Source organism: Amblyomma maculatum, chromosome 6 (genome assembly GCF_055883805.1).
Source record: "Amblyomma maculatum isolate TAMU_Amacu chromosome 6, ASM5588380v1, whole genome shotgun sequence".
Taxonomy (NCBI): domain Eukaryota; kingdom Metazoa; phylum Arthropoda; class Arachnida; order Ixodida; family Ixodidae; genus Amblyomma; species Amblyomma maculatum.
Genome location: NC_139349.1, coordinates 38,465,061 through 38,484,526, shown reverse-complemented (window position 1 = coordinate 38,484,526; position 19,466 = coordinate 38,465,061). Strand labels below are relative to the sequence as shown.

Here is a 19,466-nt window from a genome sequence, read left to right as displayed (position 1 = left end):
TCAAGGCAAATTACGTAAGTTGCATGAATAGTTCAGCAATACAACATGGACTCGTCATGATAGAAGACGATGTTATTGATAATAAAAAATAAAAGTAAAAGAAACAGCTCCGTCTTAAAACTATGACGCAGGAGTATGAATGTTTCTTTCCAGAGGGCTGTATACCTCTGAAAGGAGGCCTTTTTCATGTGTTATATTTTGTCTATATTTCTTTGATTTATTTATTTATTTATTTATTTCATTTATCTATATTTACTTATAGCGTCTTAGCGAAATAGGTGAAAGTTTACCAGTGGAATACGCAAAAGGCAAAGTGATCGTTCATTCAAAGGTATGCGCATAATTTTTTTGTTTTGTTCTTTTTTTTAGAGGTGGCACCATCTGGTGGCAATAACTTGATCCAAACAAAATTAATGTAGGCATGAAATGCGCCAGTTGGCGTCAGTAGTTCATTTTGGCACCGAGCTAGAACTGTTTTGAGAATCATCTCATTTGGGAATGCCCCGATTCTCCTGGGCATACAATCGGAAAGAAAGACACCTGGGATGCCCTCCTCCGGAGCCGGGTTTCGGAGCAGCAAGCTCGAGTAATCCGTCTGGTACAGGACGCTTTGCGAAACACGTCCCCCTGCGGGGCTCTCTCTCCCTTGGAGGCCCATTGGGTCTTCCTGAGAGAGCGGAGGGGCCTCTACATTGAAGGAAATGAAGTTATCTTGAAATTTAACTTGAACTTTCACAATGCAGTATTGGATGTAGTAAACTAAACTATTCCCAGAATAATACTTCTTCACAGCCATTATTTTGAAGTAACACTTTCTACAATAACAGACGAGAGTTTCAAAATATCCTTTAAAGTAACCGGTCGACACTGCGATTACGATCTGCCATGGAGGACGGAACCGTGAAGCACAATGGGAGCTGGAAATGTAGCCATTAAATGCCTTCCCGCATTACAACCTTTCTTAAGGCCTCAATGGCTAAGGCACTCGTCTGCTGACCTCGAGGAAACACGTTCGATAACAGTCTCGGCGGCTGCGTTTCGATCGAGGCGAGATGCAAGGAGCCCGTGTACTGTGGGATGTGAGGGTGTGTTACAACACCTGTCAGTCGAAATCATACCGGCGCTGTCCTTTACGGCATGCCTCATGGCCTGGCTATGCCGCTTTGGACGTTAAACTGTTTATAACGCGCCATTTAAAACTCATCGGGTGTTGACTCGTGCCGCTGACAGCAGCGAGAAAAGAAAACAATAGTAGAAGTGGTTTGCTACGTCCCACAAGGGGAACATGCCTGGTGGCGGTGATAGCGATACTGCCACTATGATGTTATTGGAATCTGTGGGATAGTGTCTGCCAGCTGCACCCTAATCAAAGAAGAGCTCTGTAAATAAGTAGCTTACATTATCGCGTTCATTCCAAGCACCTTAAAATAGACCTAACCGATATAAAACTTTTCCTAGCGTTCTTTCACGCCCAGCGAGCATACATTGTACTCTTCTCGAAGGTCAAATAAACAGGAATAAGGTCCCGTACCGTCACCAATAAACAAAGAACAAAGAAGCGGGATATCCAGGTCATGTTATTCAAGTACTACACAATCACTTACCTTTATTTCTGTTTAAAATATACAATTTATACTTCAAACAAGTTTCTGACCTTTCGATAAATGTGGAATCAGAAAGCATTCTGATGTCTGCTTCTGAAATATGCGGATGGCTGGGCATGTTCTCCAGCTTTTGCATCTGCTTTTTAATGCTTTGGCTCTCCATACACGCAAAGTAGCGAGAATGAGGCGAGCATAAAACAATGGTCAACAGATTGTCGCAAGAGCGGCGCGGTCGTCTACCTCCGCACAGCAGCTCTCCGACGTCGGTGCATATCAGTCAGTGCATATCAGTGAGTGGCCTTTCGGCTTGCCGGAGGGGCGAACGTTTCCTCGCACAAACGTCTGCTGACAGAGCGCGGATCGTCCCGTAGGTAAGTTGCTTAGGTTCCACTTTTACCAAGGGAGTGTGCCTTCTGAAATTCATTGCAAAAAGACACTAAATGTAAATAATGTGTGAGGCCGGACGTACAAATGTTTTTTCAGTTCTAATGCTGCCATTTTTTTTTTCTGTTTGGAAACCTGAAAATGTTGTTGGGAAAATAATCAACAAACCTCGGTTTGCAAATATGCCGCGGCTATGATGTCACACCAACTAGTTTTGATAATTTGCGAGGCGCTGTATCCGGAACACATCCTGCTGACGCCGCTGACGGGGAACCGCGCCAAAGCAATTGGAAGTAGGTAATGTAGGTTGCCGAAAGGCGGCTGTGTAATTTGGTGCATGCATGTGCTTGCTTTTCGCAGTTTCGGTCTTAAAGCTTTAGGCGGAAACACTCGTCTGCCGCATCACACTTCTCGAAAGCTTGAAAAGTGTTAACAGATTAGCGTGAGTGTGGGTGCTATGATGTAAAGGCATGATGAAGAGCGGAGATCACGAGAATTGAAAGTTGTATCGCAGCGCTGACTTATGGCTCAGCGCCTTTTTCTGGGAGGTTTCAGAAAAAGACTCCCCGGAATAAACGTTTCTTGAGATTATCGACGCGGAAACAAAAGCACTATATTAAATAGGTGGAACAAAAATGGCCCTTTGACAAAATATTTCCAAATATCTTGTACATTAAAGGTACAGGCGAGTTAGAAGGAAATAAACACTCAAGAAATAGAAGAAAATGTTCAGTGAGTGCCAATTTAGACTCGTGTCATCTCCACCGCTGCGGTTTATTCTTTTGAACGCCTTTTGAAGGGTCTAAAATCTTGGGCGGCGGTGCCTGAGCATGCTACTGATCCTCTAGTTCTCATCTGAATAAGTTTCCTGTGACGTCCGCGGCCCATAGTCCAATCGGAAATCCACTTCTTCGGAGAACAGGCGTGGCCTGTTCATGAAAATGTTACCGCGACGTTATCTAGGCTTAGTCTCCTATATATTATAGAAATATAGTTCGAATAACAGCAGCATAATACCTTTAAATATACTGTCATGTAATGTAATGTAATGTAATGTACTATCAATCTAATGTCATGTACAAAAAATTATCACAAGGTAAGGTCGCAGAAGTGGCCACCTAAAATACCATTAAGCCATTTTCACCAAATGTGCCTGTGCCTATAGGTTGGTAGCGGTTGTCCATCACTCAGGCTCACTTAGCAATTCAATTCGCCTCAGGATACGCTTCACAGTATTCTGGTCACAAAAGTTTGATGGCGTCAGTTCTTCTTCTTCTCCTCCTTCTTCTTCTTCTTCTTCTTCTTCTTCTTCTTCTTCTTCTTCTTCTTCTTCTTCTTCTTCTTCTCCTTCTTTCTTCTTCTTCTTCTTCTCCTTCTTCTTCTTCTTCTTCTTCTTCTCCTTCTTCTTCTTCTTCTTCTTCTTCTTCTTCTTCTTCTTCTTCTTCTTCTTCTTCTTCTTCTTCTTCTTCTTCTTCTTCTTCTTCTTCTTCTTCTTCTTCTTCTTCTTCTTCTTCTTCTTCTCCTTCTTCTTTTCCTTCTTCTTCTTCTTCTTCTTTCAAACCTTCCGGCTCCAGACGCGAGCCTTCTTTAGCCTGCTGAAATTAGCACAACACAATACAAGCCAACTTGTAAAGAATGCGACGCGATAGCTTGATACGACCGCATATTATGGAGCATCAAAAAAAAAAAAAAAACACCATCAGCGGACCTACTTCCAGTCCCTTCTCTGCAGCGGTGGGAGGCAATACTGGCCAGCTCAAACCATTTGACGCAAGTTCGGGCCACTGAGTGGGCTCATAATGTCGCCGAGAGCCACGGACTCCAGGCCCTTTAAGTGTAGTGCCCACATATCATTCAATACTGGCAACAAATGTTTTCCACACACACAAAAAAAAGAAAAGTCCCAATCTTTTTGCTTCCCGTCTTCTTCCCTTCTTCTGGCTTCTCATTCTCCAAAGCGGTTTTAGAAACTGCTTCCTCAATTTGACCGACTTCGGACTTCTTCTGTAAATGAGAACCTTGCCACGTGTAACCATTAGTAACGAAGCTTTCACTTAAACGCTAGGTTTATTGAAGCTAAACCATCATCATTTTTTTTTTTTAATTTCAGAAGTTAGAGTTATCTTATGTGACCCTTTTTATTATGGCTGCACCACCAGCAGTTCAAACAAGCTTGCTATCCATGGAACCAGCCTAAAGGATGAGAAGCAAAATCATGAATTATATTACGGCAGTCGAAGTTATTACGACGCGAGGTATGATGGCAACTCCGGTCATTTTTGCTATCTGCTTTGATAATTGGAACAATATCAATCGACCGTATAAAAAGAAAGCTATTGTCTATTAGGATAGTTTCATATCACATGACGCCATTTATTAAAATGCTATTTCGTTGTGGCTTTTTCCCAAGAGGTGATATCTGCCAGGCGATTTTTCGCTTAGCGGGGATGGGATATTTTTGTTTTTTAGAATTTCTTTTTGAATTATGCTTATGCATACAGTGCCCTGTCAGTCTGCGCCATTCGCCAGCAGATAAGCTCTCCTTGGCTTCCATGTCGAGCGCGTCTAAGTTCACCGGCGTTCTGCAATTCGTTTACAGGAAAGGCGTAGCATCTGTCACTCGGATGGATGGATGGAATATAGGAGCATCCCCTTTGGAACGGGGTGGTAGCAGTAGCTATCATGCTCATTTTTCTCTCTATATCTTAATTATTGTTTTGGTTAACTATACCATCATTCTATTTATTGAATTTGTGTGTCTACATTATTAACATTATGTCACTTTTCTGCTTTTAAGCCACCAGTCTTCCAGTCGTTTTTTGCGAGCTTCCACCGCCGGTTTATTCACCCAGCCAATGGTATTTCTAAACCCCAGAGCTTCAGGAAGAGTGACTGCGCCTGCATCGACTTCCGGATGGATACCATGACATTCGAGTATAACGCGGTCAACTGTTTTACTGGAGTTACCACATACAGCACATGCGTCATCTTCATTGTTAAATTTCTTTTTGTAGCGGCGTGTTCTAAGGCACCGTGATCTAGCTTCAAAAAGTAGGGCACTGCCTTTTGAGTTATAAAAGAAAGCTTCCTTCCTGATCTGCCTTTTCCACTTTAGGTATAATTCTACACTCTGTTTCTTTTTCATCAAATTTATCCCATTTTTACCTTCTGTGTTTTCCACCTTTTGCTTAACGCTTTTTATTTCTTCGTCCTTGTGACCAGCATGCTTACTGGTTAGTTTCCTAGTTCTTTTCCTCAATTGTGAGTCAACGCTGTTTATGCATAGGTATTTAAATACTTTAGCTGCCCATCTGTTACTGTCCAATTTCCTCAGGCGTTCCTCATATAATATTTTACTCTGAGCTTCCCGTACCTCGAAAGATGCCCAGCCCATATCTCCCTGTACCGCCTCACTTGTGGTTTTGCCGTGGGCCTCTAGTGCTAATCGTCCGACGGCTCTCTGATTTATTTCTAATTTCGACTGTACCTCTGAGTTTAGGCACAAAACCGCATTTCCGAAAGTAAGCCCGGGCACCATAATTCCTTACCAAATGCCCTCAAAACCAATGTTTATAAAGTATCTATAAACGTTGCTCAAAACCTCATGCCTGTTGTATCCCCACAATGTCCTTCATTATCCCGGCATTTCTTCGCCCTTTGGCCTTAAGCGGTTGCTCATGCTTTCCAATGTATGCCAATCCTTCGTTTACCCATACCCCGAAATATTTATATTCTGCATCTCTGGGTATTTCATGGCCTTGTATTTTAAGACCTTGATCAGTTGAGCAGTTGAAAATCATCAGATCCGACTTAACTGCGCTAAAACTGAAGCCTAGAGCGTTCCCTTTGTCTCCGCAAGACCTAATTAGAGTTTGCAATTCTTCCAGACTCTCAGCTAGCAGCAGAATATCGTCTGCATACGTCAAACCGGGGAGGCACTGCTCTACCGCCTTTCCACCTAATCTATATGACAGGTTGAAGCCTAGGTTACTTTCTTGGATTTTCCTTTCCAGGTTTATCATATAAAGCATGAACAGCAGCGGTAATAGAGGACAGCCATGTCTTAACCCTTTGCATATCTTGACAGCTTCCGTACTTCTTATGTGTTCCCATGTAATTTCTACTTTGTTAACCAGGTATATTTCGCGTAGGAACTCTGTTATCTCATAACCGATGCCTTCTTCTTTTATTATGTTCCACAGGAGTTCCCTGTTTACGTTGTCGTACGCGCATATGTCCAGGAAGGCCAAATGCAAAGGTCTATTTTCCACTCTAGATATTTTAATGCATTGGGTAAGCACGAACAGGCTTTCATCTAAGCGCCTACCATTACCAAAGCCGTTCTGAAGTTCTCCGAGTAGCTTGCTAATTTCTACCCATGCTTGCACCTTTAATTTCACCGCCTGCATGGCCAACCTGTACATAACAGATGTTATGGTAATCGGCCTGTAGAAAATGTGCATCCTTTCTCCTTTCCCTTTATAAATCAAATTCATTTTACTCTGCCGCCAGCTGTCCGGAATTTGCTTATTCGTTATGACTGTTTCTAAAGCTTCCAAACTTGCAGAAGGCAAGAAGCGGAGCCGGCGGCGTTGGAGCGCACTCGTTCCCTCTTGGTCCTAATAGCTGATTGATTGATTAAAACTTCAATTTCCACCGATTTCGGAGGCCCCCTACTCCCCTCTCCTGGCACGCAAGCCTGAGGAACGGGGGCTGGAACCTCCGCGACTAAGGGCTGGTGAATATACATGGGTGACGTCACATCCTGGACGTTACCTAATTTAGTTACTTAACTACTTTAGTCTTTGATACTTTCAAATTACGCGCCAATCGCAGCATCTGTCACTCGCGTAATCCCGCTATCATCCTTACTGTAGAAAAGCGGGATTATAAAAAGCGTTTCTCGACGCTAACCTAAAGCGTTTTTGAAACTGCGTGAAACCTTACTATTGCTAGAACTCTTGGTGGTATTATACTTCGACTTTGCCCCATTGTAGATTTCATTGTCAACAGGAAATAAAGGGAAAAAGGAGGGGGGGGGGGGGGGGGGTGGCACAGCGGTAAAGCGCTCGGCTGGGGATCCTTTCGCCAGCAGAGCGGCGAGGGGGCTGCGCAGCTGGCCTTTGCTGTGACGTCAGGGTATACGGCATATAGCATACGGCGTATGGCATACGCGGAGCTCGGCTCCGACCCTCGCAGTGAAGCTTTTCGCTTCAAAACTTGAATGCCACAGTTCATGTTCCTTTTTTCGCTTGTGCCTGTACGTTTGACACATGAGCATAGCGTCATACTTGTTGGTTCGGTGAACGCCATGATGTTTTCTTAAAGGTTGCAACAAGGTTCCCTTGAGTGTGCAGTGTTCGGCTGTTTGCGGAGCTACACCCTAGAAGGCCTTGTGGAAGTATCTGCTAGTGGCGCGTGTGGAGAAATTCACGGTGTTTGCCGGTGCTGTTACTTGAAACGCTGCTGATCTGGTTATTCTTGCTTATTTTCCTAATTGTCTCGATGCAATGGCAAGCAGTGAGTGAAATTCAGAGTTCCGTCTTTGTAGGTATTATTATCATTTTCTTAACTTTTGTTGCACTGTTGAGTGAATAAAGGAATTCGGGCATTTTTATGCAGAACATCTGAAGGGTATGTTTTTACTGCAAGCTCTTCACAATGGCGCTCGAAGTTGCGTTCAGTTTTTCTCCAATGGCCAGACTACGTGTTTTCGGGAAGATAGGCAGGATTATATCGCGGAAATTACATGAGTGACAAAAACGTTTCTAATAAGTCGTAGGAATGCCATTCACACTACAGCATTAAAAGCGGTTCAAAAAAAAAAAAATGCTGGACAGAGTGAGAACTACTATTCAGTGTTGGCTGGCGCAGCGCGTACGTGACAAATAATTGAGACAGATGCGATAAACGTTCGTTTGGTTCTTGGCAGGGCGCGTATAAGTGTTCTGGACACGTCTGGTCTCGTCAGCGTCTAGTGATGACAGGCACCCGCTTTTTTTTTTTTTTTTTCTGCTTTGCAAGAAATGTCTCCTCGCAGGCCTGCCCACCGCGAGTCATATTGGAGCACATTGTTAGACGATGTCGCACAGTGCATTCGATGCGTTTCGAGTCTGATATGTTATATTCAGATATCTTTTGTCAGCTCTTTGAGTGTATGTTTTGTCTACTATTCACCTTCACGACTACATTGAGATTGAAACTACGATGTCCACTTTTGGATTTCAAAATCAGATGTCTGATTCACGTTATGGCGGCGCTTTTTCCTCCGCATCACCACACCACATTCTGTCCATGAATCGGCCTCCATAATATTGCGTAAATTACTGCAGCCTTCGCAGTTAGAAAGCCCCGGCAGTGAACTACAATAGACCTCTGAAAGGCCACTTATAATTACGCTGCATCAGGGGAAGAGATAACTTCGGAAATGATTTGGCCAGTATGCTTTTAACAAACAAATACTCACTTGGCTTATTTGCGTTTCGCGTATGAAAAACCAGACAATTATTGCTTGGTGTCACCCGTCGGAATGGCGCGTTCTGTAAGCACACATAAGTCATAAGGAGATACGTAGATGGTGCACGTTTTAAAAAACCGACTTCCGCGCTTTCCCTGATGACCTTTTCAATGTAGTGCAAGTGAAAGCGTGATGATAGCCTCCAACATTACGGGCAATAATGTGTTTTCTACTGTCGCTTTTATACAGCCGTCACCGTGAAACTCCACTAATAATAAATCTTTTCCTCTTTTGTCCAGAAGCCAAAACGGAGTCGGTAGCTTCGGTATATTACTGAACACATCTCTTGCAACACCTGTGAGGTAGGAGTGGCTCGCTATCCGAAATGACATCGCCTACGGAGGAGAGCCGTAACGCCTCGAAAGCAGTGTTCTCCCATGAGGAAACTCCAGAGTTCTATGAAGCCATGATGTACAACCACCGGGAGGCTATGAAGGGACTGTTGGAGCGGTACCGTCGCTCTTTTTTCTGCGGTGGGTCATGCAACACCAACGAGAAGCAACAGTGGCTGGACATAGGATGCGGCCCAGGAAACTTCACTAAGAACTACCTCTTGCCACTCTGCCCTCCGTCGATGGAAAGACTTGTGGCGGCGGATTACTCTCAGGTAGACTTTAGGAAGTATGGTTATGAGTAGATGCCATGCAGACTGTGCGAGAGTAGGGATGTATGTTATTCTTTCTTTCATGCGATGCACTCTTAAAAATTTCTTTCTTTCTTTCTTTCTTTCTTTCTTTCTTTCTTTCTTTCTTTCTTTCTTTCTTTCTTTCTTTCTTTCTTGATAGCTAGCTTTACTACTTCTTTTTTTCTCTTCGTGACTGACATGTTTGCTGTTATAGCGTTTTCTTAATTTCAAAATGTTTTTCATCGTTGCGTGTTTTCACCCGGTGTCCTTTTTCTTAATAATTTTTCATAGTCATTTTCATTTGTTTCTCCTCTCTGTTGGCACTTTTTACTTTTGCTCTCTTCTTTTCTTTCCTGAGGTTTCGTTATCAATATTCTTTCTTACATTCCAGGGATGAGGCTCCATTCGGTCATTTGTTTGTTGCGGATCGAGACGCGTTTTCAGAATCAGTACTCACAAAACGTAACGATCCTGTTAAGCTTTTTCTCTTTTTTTTTTTGTCTATGACTTAGGCGGAAAAAAATCTCGTTATCGAACTTCACAGCTGGCTTAAGACTAATCAAAGCCTCTATATTTAATGCCTTCTTTCTCCTACACAACGGAGGCGGTAGTAACATGATTGAAGCCAGTCACAAAGAGCGGATAAAACAGGAAAATGAGGTTGAAACAGAATACAATTAGAATAGTATAACTAGAATAATAAAGTGGCATATTGAAGCTGGGGTTGGTAGTATATGATAGCTGCAAGTGGAGGTTCTACTTTGTCACAACCCCTCGCAATAACTACCAGATAATATAGGATGAAAAGTGACGCGAATAAACGTAGTAATCAACGTGTCGCTTATATGCCCTTAGCCCTTGTAAACAAAGGTGAAACGCCATCAAGACCTCTACTAGCTTACAGTACAACTTACTGGCCCTCTTAGTGTCGATGAAAATCTGTACGGTAGGATCAAGAAGTAATTTAGTAAACATAACTAGAAAACAAAGATGAAGACGTAGCAGCCTGTTTTCTGTACACGTCTCTTCCTTCTTGTGATTTTCTTCGCTGTGTTTTTTTAAAAACATAAACCAACTAGCCCACACCAAGCTTCGGGGAGTGACATACGCTCATAAACCTTTGAACACTTGCGTTGTGCGCTTTCTGCGGGCTCGTTTTTCCCTTTCTATAATGTTCAGGAAACCTGTCAGCGTTTATATGCTGCAGTCACTGAACATGATCATGTCAGTGGGCGTATACGGAAGAGAAATATGGAGTAATGGAAAGATAGGGAAGAAGAACTCAGTGAATAAACAAATCAACCTGCTCCCAGGCAATGCTAAGCTACGCCTCCAGACAACATACCCACCCAAAGATCGTCCATCGCTTGCTGGACATCACGAGCGACGAAGCAGTGTCCACGTTCGCCAATCAGGAAGGCCTCTTCGAACGCGTTTGTTGCTTCCTGCTGCTCCATTGGGTCCGGGACAAGGTGGCCGTGCTGAGGAACATTGGGCGGCTTATGGCTCCCGGTGGGCAATGCCTCGTAGTCTTCAACAAGAGTGTGTCTCCGCAGCAGCTGATGCGAGCCATGCTTGAGTCCGGCAAGTGGGCCAGATACGAACACGTGAGTCCGCTGCTTTAAGCGATTGTCGACCCTGTAGTCGCGGAAGGCCCAGAGCGAAGAAACAATTCTGAGGATCGATGGGAACGAAAGACTTTCAGGAAATACCTTTAAGTCGAACTTCTCGAACGCATACCGCGGTCGAAGGTGCGAAACGAAATATTAAGGCACGAGAAGGTATATTAAGCATAACTGCAATTACTAACATACTTACACCGACATCAGTACAAAACTATTTCTAGTCATTTCTGTGTTCAGCGTATTACAAAAGCTCATGATGCTGGGGCACATTGTGATTGCGAATAAAGTGTGGGATATTATAAGATACTTCTATGCGCATAAACTACCAATGCGTTCCAAAAAAATTGGTTTCAATGGTTTTCCAGCGCCCACAGCTAGTCGTTAAATATGGTACAAAACCAATTACCGGCCTATTTTTTTTTTTACAGTAACTGGCAGTCAAATTTAGAATACTGTAATATACTATTTATGAACGTACTGACAGAATCGGTGTTAACATTGCTATCAGTATCAAGGCTTCTTCTGGCACTCATTACTAAAGTCATATAGCCATAGAACCAGTCGGGAGCATGTTTTCAAATGAATAATGAAAGGCTTGAAGCCGTCAGAAGAGAGGTCAGCGGATATCTTGATTGTTGTGGCTATGTTAAGTATAATACTCGAAAACTATTACATTCAAAAACGGTTCCCTAGACAACTTCGAACATTTTTGGGTATGGTAACAAAATGTGGTAGTCGTCATGCCAGACAAAGAGTAGGAACAATTCGCATATAATACTCCATATAAGAAATATGAAAAGAAAGGAGCTTAGTAATGTCGATACATTTCTTTATCCAGACATACTAAGTCTAGTGCAGAAATGTGAGTATCAAATAAGTATAGACTCCCAATACCTTTACAAGAGCTTCAACAAATACTTGTAGAAGCGCATCCGACTTGATTATTCTCCCATTGCTAGCTTTTCAAAAGAGCCCTTCTATATTTATTTCCTTGGGAGCAAACTAAAGATAATTTTAAGTCAACCTTTGCCGATGCAGGAGCGAGTTATTTCCCGATTCAACACACTACTTTTTCCCTGGCAGTGATGGAACGAAGAGGTCCAGTTATTAAGGCTGAAGGATGCTTATATATAGCTACATTCTTGTCAATATGCTCTGGAGCTTAGTGTGTAGAAAATAGCGGCGACGACAGAAGTCGCACTTTGCGATGGGCCTGTACTGGGAAAGTGGGCTTTGTCATCATCTATTTCAGCCAGTGAACCGCTCTATCAATGAAAAAAGAAACTCTTATCGCAATCTTGTCTGAGCATATTCACTTATTTGGTTCGGACTTGTTTTTTTTTTTTTTCATGCTTGACAGTAATTCAGTAAACTACTCTGAGTTACGTTTTTGGACAGTCATTGAAATTACAAGGATTAGGATATTGGTGACCGTAATAACAAATGTTACAAAAACACGAATCAACAGGCTTGTGCTGCCGCGCTGCTTGACCCGATGTGCTGAAGTGTTGAAGTGCACGAGATGAAAGAAGATCTTGATGCGTTGAAAGACTGGCTATCTGACCAAACAGATGATGAATAGACAGCACTTTGGAAAGCAATTTATTCATCGATAATCTTCGGCCATATTTTGTAACAAAACATCAGGAGAATTTCAACGCACATTATAATGTATTTCTGTGGAAAGAATGTGCCACCGCAATATTTCTATAGCGCGACCAAACATGACCAAAGCTAAAACAATTATTTAGGCCGGCTCCCTTGTGCAAATGTCGCTTTCGTGGGCTGTTGGTGTAAGCGCTTTGACAGCCGAAAAAACATAATTGTCATGTCGTATTCCTATAGTCAAGAAGAAAGGGGAGGATGAAAGGTGGGGGGGGGGGGGGGGGGTGTTGATTGGCCTGGGGAGAAACGGCAGCCACCACAGTCACATGTGTACGAGGGGAAAGTGGAATCTCTTTTTGTTTTTGGCCAATAGCCATATACAGGGCTTTCATCAGCGATGCCTCACAGAATACCGTAGTCAAACTTTGTGGGATGTCGGCAAATTGTCTTCCCCGAGCCAAGACAAAAACCGCGGGTCCAATAAAACATTCAGTAGTTTTGAGTTTTGAGCAAATGTATGATTCTTGCTTTTTTCTTGTGCTTTGATTGCATCCTGTTCTCTTGGCAGTTGCTATAAATACTAAGCATCATTAGAAGGGCAGCATAAGTGCCTTTTTTTAGGGCAATAATCTGGATAAGTTGATAGGAATACTTTGCCTATAGAAGAGTCGAAAGACATATTTGCACGCTCTTGTAAGCTATGCGCCTAATCTGTATAATGTGTCCTTAATACTGACTCACAAGTGATGCCTCACGATGTTCAGCGCCACGATTTATGTGATAACCGTGAAAACTATTGACACGTGTACAATGTTGATGCGTCGTTACATTCTGCTAAAGACAGGACAAGCGATGGGCCGTGCATTATTTGTTTATTTAATTTTCCCACTGTAGGTTCTGAAATCCGCTCTTCCTGAATCTTGGGAGCATGACGACGTGGACGCTATCACAGGGAAACTGGAAGATTTAGTCCGGTCGTCTGAGCTGGTATCCCTCAAGAGTGAAGTTGTCGCCCTTAAAGCTCCCAGCCCGCACATCGACATTGCAGTGCGTATGTATCGGTTACAGCTTCCTTTCCAAGATTCAACTTCTCAAAGGCATGATGCAACGTTTTCTCACGCAAAGTAGAACAGCAGCGTGCATATTACTGTACAGTCTTTGTATTTCTACCACAGGGAGCGCTAGTCACGTTTTCGGGGAGCATATACTGCCTGAGCAAATTTTTTCAGGACGTCTGGGAAACTTACATCGGTCGGCTTATTGGCACATCTACGCTGGTTACTGCTTACGTTAACCTCTGAAGCCAACAATTGTACTTTGTTTAAGTAACATTGGGTGGTTAGGTGGCATATCAAGAGCATTGAAATAACGTAAATAACCTAATGCGTCAACCGCATGCCCGCTTGATTAGTAACTACGCGTTGACTGCTGGCCTACCCACTGTACTGTACTCGCAATACTGACATTCGCGTTTCATGGTTACTAATTTGCCGATGGTCACTTGTCAGTATAAGAAGCGAAGCGTAATTTTTAAATTCATAGCCTCGCCACAATTCTATAGGTGTAAACAGCAAGCAATTAACCATCCTAAAGCGATTCAGGCTATGATAGACGCAGTAGTGTAGGGCTCCAGAAATTCGACCATATGCGGTTCTTAACGACCACTCACATCTGACAAATAGACAATGAGTATAACTCCACAGAACTATTGGTCGCAATAAAAAATGGTTGTCTGGCTCTCCCTACATACGTATGGTAAAATCATTCTACAGCAATATATCCATTTATGATGGATGAACCTAAATATAAGTCTATTCCTGCCAATTTGATTTTTTTTTTTTGTCTGTGGCATGGATGCCAAGACGGACCTATTTCTAGCGTTTCAAATATAATCGTGCCGCATGTAATGGCCTTTCTAATTATCGCCTAAAATTTGTCATCGACATGGAAGAAGTTTACTTGCGAAATCATGTGATCACAGTCACCCCGAGGCTGCCTTTAACTCTCATATAAAGACTCAGTTTCTAGCGAGACATATCTGTGATCAGAATGCCGCTGCCTATGGATACAGGTCAGGTTATATTTCACCAAAGTGCTTCCTAAAGTTCTGTGCTGTTAAACTTTATCTTGTAAGAACACAATGTGTCTTACCTTGCCCAAGTTAGACGAAATCCACCGTGTGGAAAAAAAAAAAAAACCTGTGTTAAAAAATTCTATACGAAAAAAGCAAGAAAATGATCAGTGTTTTTCTTGAAAATGTCAGTGGTCAGGCAATATAATCTGACGTTTCCAGTATATGTGTATGTGAATGATTGCTTCTTTCTGGTTTGAAATGATCTTGATCTTTTATTCGACTGCGCTTTAGACCGTATAATGTGAAATGTGCAGGCCAGACAGCAGTGGCTGCTCGTATACATGCTGAAGCCACAGTTCAAGCCTGTAGTACTTATTCCAAAAGTCCCAGCGGCTATAAACGAGCCCTAGAGGCCACGCTGAGACACCGGGCCTTGGTATCAAATATATCCTTTGCAAATCGTGTTAACTACCGAAATGGCATGTTATTTCCAGGTTAGTTTTTTTCTTTATTGACGCGCTTTTTTGCACCTCGGCGGATTCTACACGACTTATTTTGCTACTGTAATTTCGCTGCCTCATTTTCACACAAAAGTCCAGACCGTATAGCCGGATATTGACTGCTACAACTTAGAAGAAAGTTAAGGTTCTGAAATGCTTTTCATAATGTTTAAGTGGTACTTTAAGGTCAAAATATATAATTAAAGGCTTCAGCTATACTCAGTAAACAAGCGGCCAGTAACGCTGCGTCAGGTTTATACTAGTTTTGCCTGCTTTCTATGTCTCTTTAATCTTTGTGCCCTCCTTCCCATTCAAAAAAATGCTAGGCGTACTTTACTAACAGACAGCAATTTGAAATTAGTGCGTGAGTTTCTGTGAACATTGTGATGAAAATGGGACCACGACACGTATAGTAGTCCTCACAGAATTTACACTGTCTTCTATGATTTCTGCAGCGCTTTACTACCATTTCAAATACCACAACATCAATAAGCCATACTAACGCTTACTCTATTCAGTGACTTGAAGCATTAGAGCATAACTTATGATGGTGCCTGATCTGTGCATTCTTTTACCGCATATTAAACGACACTTTGTAACACGCGAGTTAACTTCCTGGCTGCATAAGCAGTTGAGCAGGACGTTTTCCTTTTTTATGAAATGAACTCTGAAGTTTTTTTTGTTCACACAGGTGCACTCTGCTGTCAAGTGTCTTCGTATCAGTTCATGACGGAGGAAGAAAAGGGTGAACTGGAGGACTTTGCAAGGAATTTCTGCCTGCAAGGTCGCTGCGTGAACTACTCGGTCACTGGAACGACGGAGCTACTAAGATGCGTCATTCATGCCCACAAGCCACACTTTCAGAGCTTGGCGCCCGCATGTAATTGAACATGGCAAGAGAAAAACTAGCTGAGGTGTTTATTTCGTAAGGTAATGTCAACGACAAAAGATTGGCGGGCGCAGATTTGGGGAAAACATTCACTTCTTCGTTGCCTCCTTACTTTGCCTTCTGATATTTTGTGCTGTGAATGGGGCGTGCATGTCCCCTCCCACCTCGCACATTTTGTCCTCCATATTTGCCCCACCATACAGAAATAAATATTTTTGCATGCATTAGCATCCCGCAAACGTTTCTCCCTGACTATACATATATATATCCTGACTGAACTGATTGAGAGAAAAAAAAAAAGCTATGGTCAAACTATAGATGTGGCTGGAAACAGTTCGACAATTTCATTTCTTCGTACATGTGCCCCTATTTGTTATATTCCTATGCATTCGCCTCTACCCCTCTACGCCTGTAATTAAGAAAGACCAGACGTGACGCCACGTAGGAGTGTCAAATTCTATTTCGTATATTGCAATAAAAACGCGATTTATAATTTAGTTATTTTTTACATGTAATATGCACCGTTTCTGAGATGACAGAGAAGCTTTGACACTATTGTTCCATTTAGCTCAGATGCAAGCTGAAATCTTGAAGTAAACTACAATAACTTCTGTATGCTTTCTATCGATCAAATCCGCTGGTTTGGAGCTCTGAATTCCTGGGAACGGTTTCGTTGGGTGCATTCGTGCGTAAGGCATCAACTGCAGTGTTCAGCGTTATTGCTCCTTGATGGCCAAGGAATTCGTTCGTATATAGATTTGCTGCCTTTGCTGAAGTTGGACATGATCGGGGTCATCATCATCATCATCAGCCTGATTATACCCACTGCAGGGCGAAGCCCTCTCCCATATTTCTCCACTTAACCCGGTGATCGGTATAGTGAATTAATAACCATGCAGTTCAGGGGAACTGAAATAGGAAATGTTGACATGTTCCTACTGTTACAATACTGAAAAACAGTACCTACGAACATAGAAATCCGACTGCTATTTGAAACTAACCCTAGGGTATACTCCTTACAATTTGATAATCCTCGCCCTTACCTGGCAGTGAGACAAAACTTTTCATGGTTCCTGTAGTTCTCCTTGATATTGCGAAGAACATTTAACTAATCGAAGTTTCTACGCCTGTAACGGGTTGATAGCAGACATTAAAATATCTACTAAATAAGCGCGTAAAAACTGAAAGAACCTGTGTCAGGGCATAAGAAAGTTTCACCGTCCGAAAGTCGCGAAAGAAATGTGGCGCATGCCAAATGTTTAGTGACACCAGTAAAGCTGGTCTTTTTGCAGAAGTGTTACCATACATGATCATTTCTCCTTCATGAAGTACACATTATTTTGAAATGCAGACTAAACTTTATGCTCAAATTAAGTGTTATCGCCTCATCTGCTTCCCTCCACAGCGGGCATAGTTCACTTAGTGAAAGCTCGACGTATGGTTTTATTTTAGTCCAGTCTAATCAGCCAATCATAATTTCTCTCGACGAAAGACAAGACTTTACATCGGTTATTCACGGCGCTGTAGCTTATTCTGGCGGTGTGTTCGGCATCTATTTCCCAATGGAGATGCGTGCATCTATTCGCTGGTTTCTGCTGCTATTTTTGTCAGCGCGGTTATGTTTTTCAACCCTTTTGTGAAAACAGAATTTCGCATTTAAACTCAACAAATAAAATTCTATTCTCAGTACCAGTATTGTGGAAAACTCAAAACGACATCTACTAAACGAAACTACATTGTACGCAAAGCTTAAGGACTCTTATATTTGGGGAAATCAGATTTTACAAAAGAGACCTCTTTCTGGAGTAGCGAACTCTTGAAGTACTGGTATCAATTTTGGCAAATAATGAATGACCTTGCTTTTTCACTTGATCATAACATCCGCATCATCATAAACTATAAGGGGCTGCAAATAAATGAGATGCTCCACATAGATGCAGATTGTTTCGTGGGGTTGTTCTGGAGGCATGAGCGCGTACACAAAAAAAACCCTCCGTCGTAATACAATTCCGGATGTTTGTACATCTGTCTCGTTTTCAGACACCACCATAGGCTGCAAACCTATGCGCATGGACGTGAGTGAATGTTTCTGCATTATTGGGACACATATATATTGGTCCTGCCGCCGCGGCAAGTCTTTTAGTAGTGACCCTAGCTGGCACTGTGCAGTTCGCTAAACGGGAAAAGCGAGGTGATTTAGCACTCACTTCTTTCATCAAGAAAAAGCTTCTTGAGGCAGTAAACTGTGGCTGAAACTACCGCGGGCATTTACATATGCTTAAAAACTGGCCTGTGGACTGTTTAGTTACGGGTTGTCAGTTTCTCTCCTGAACCCCGCCTGAGCCAAGAACATCTACTTCCTAAAACTGTAGACCGTTCTACCGAGAGCTCGTAGGAGAGGAGGAAAATACTCTCTAACCAGATTCCTTGCACTGGCCCATTGTTGCCAGTACCGAGCGTGCATAGCAGAGCGGCTTTGAACATTGATATGTTGTCGTTTGAGAGACTTAAAGGCCTTTTTAGCGCCCATTTTTGTGGCAGTGTCATCAGGACAGCAATGCGTGATCGTGGAATGCACAAACAATCAAATAAATCGCAAAATTATTGCCGACAGCCTACGCGGGAAGCATGCAACGACAGTCCGTGAGCGGCTGTATACAATATGCTTCTGCTTCACCGCTTCCCGGTCTATTCTGACCTAATTCGCCTATAAACGTTTTGTGTAAGCCAGATAGGCTTAGTACCAATGACAGCCTCACGAATATGATGCCCATTTTACTTCCTCCGCCGTAGTAAACACGCATGCCGGACAAGCCGTGCCTTCAGCAATTCCTCCGCGCCAGCGACACGCGGTGGATCTCTTCTGTCAGTGCCAGAGGAGCGTGCTAAAATCTGTTCTTCACTTAAATAATAAGCCGCCAAGAAAAAGAAATATTTTTTGCTGATCTCTGACCCATACTGTGTTGTTGATAATTGCAATACAAAGAAGTTTCGCAACACATTGCCGGTGGTGCGGCTCGCGACTCATCGTTTACACGCTTGCTCCGCTGCTAAGGCAACCTGAAATTTACATCTTTCTTTTACTGATACAATGGGATCGGCAGTAGGGCAGTTTCATGAGAGACTATATACTGTAGAGCTGAGCAATTACGAAGCGCAGTCGGATGTGCCTTCGATGCGAAACAATTAAGTCCTATCGACGGCTAGGGAATAGAGCTCGGCGAGGGTGCCGTCATCCGCCGCGCCAGTGGGCGGCGCCGCTTTTGTAAGCGCTGCTGTATGTGCCGCGAATTTGTCGTCTTCGTTCATGGTGCAGCTGAGAGCGCACGTTTTTCGACGTTTCGCTCAACAATAAACCGTGGAAACGATTCTGCTACGACGTACGGGATGGAGATGAAACAAAGCTGCCCTTCTGAAATAAACTGAAAAGAAGTAAAGCATGTCTCATCCTTGGTAATTATGTATGCTGGAACTCGCAATGTTCAACAGAACACCGAAATAACATTTTTTGTGGGGTTGTACTGATTTGACACACGCGGCTGTAATTGTGAGTTCTTGTAAAGCATTTCAAAAAAAGGTGTTTATTGTCAGGGAGTTCCGTGTCTTTCACGTGCCGCAGGTGCTATATTGACATTGAACTTTC

At 42.8% G+C, this 19,466-nt stretch overlaps 1 protein-coding gene across 1 annotated transcript; it reads left to right on the top strand.

The window, feature by feature from the left end:
- The first annotated feature begins 1,880 nt into the window (after positions 1-1,880).
- LOC146185570 (4-vinylphenol methyltransferase 2-like) lies at positions 1,881-16,205 on the top strand. The gene is made up of 5 exons (XM_084605555.1): positions 1,881-1,975; positions 8,745-9,112; positions 10,444-10,737; positions 13,255-13,411; positions 15,626-16,205. Exons 2-5 carry the CDS (start codon positions 8,831-8,833, stop codon positions 15,820-15,822), a joined length of 930 nt encoding a protein of 309 aa, XP_084461681.1. The 5' UTR covers positions 1,881-1,975; positions 8,745-8,830; the 3' UTR covers positions 15,823-16,205.
- The last annotated feature ends 3,261 nt before the right edge of the window (positions 16,206-19,466 follow it).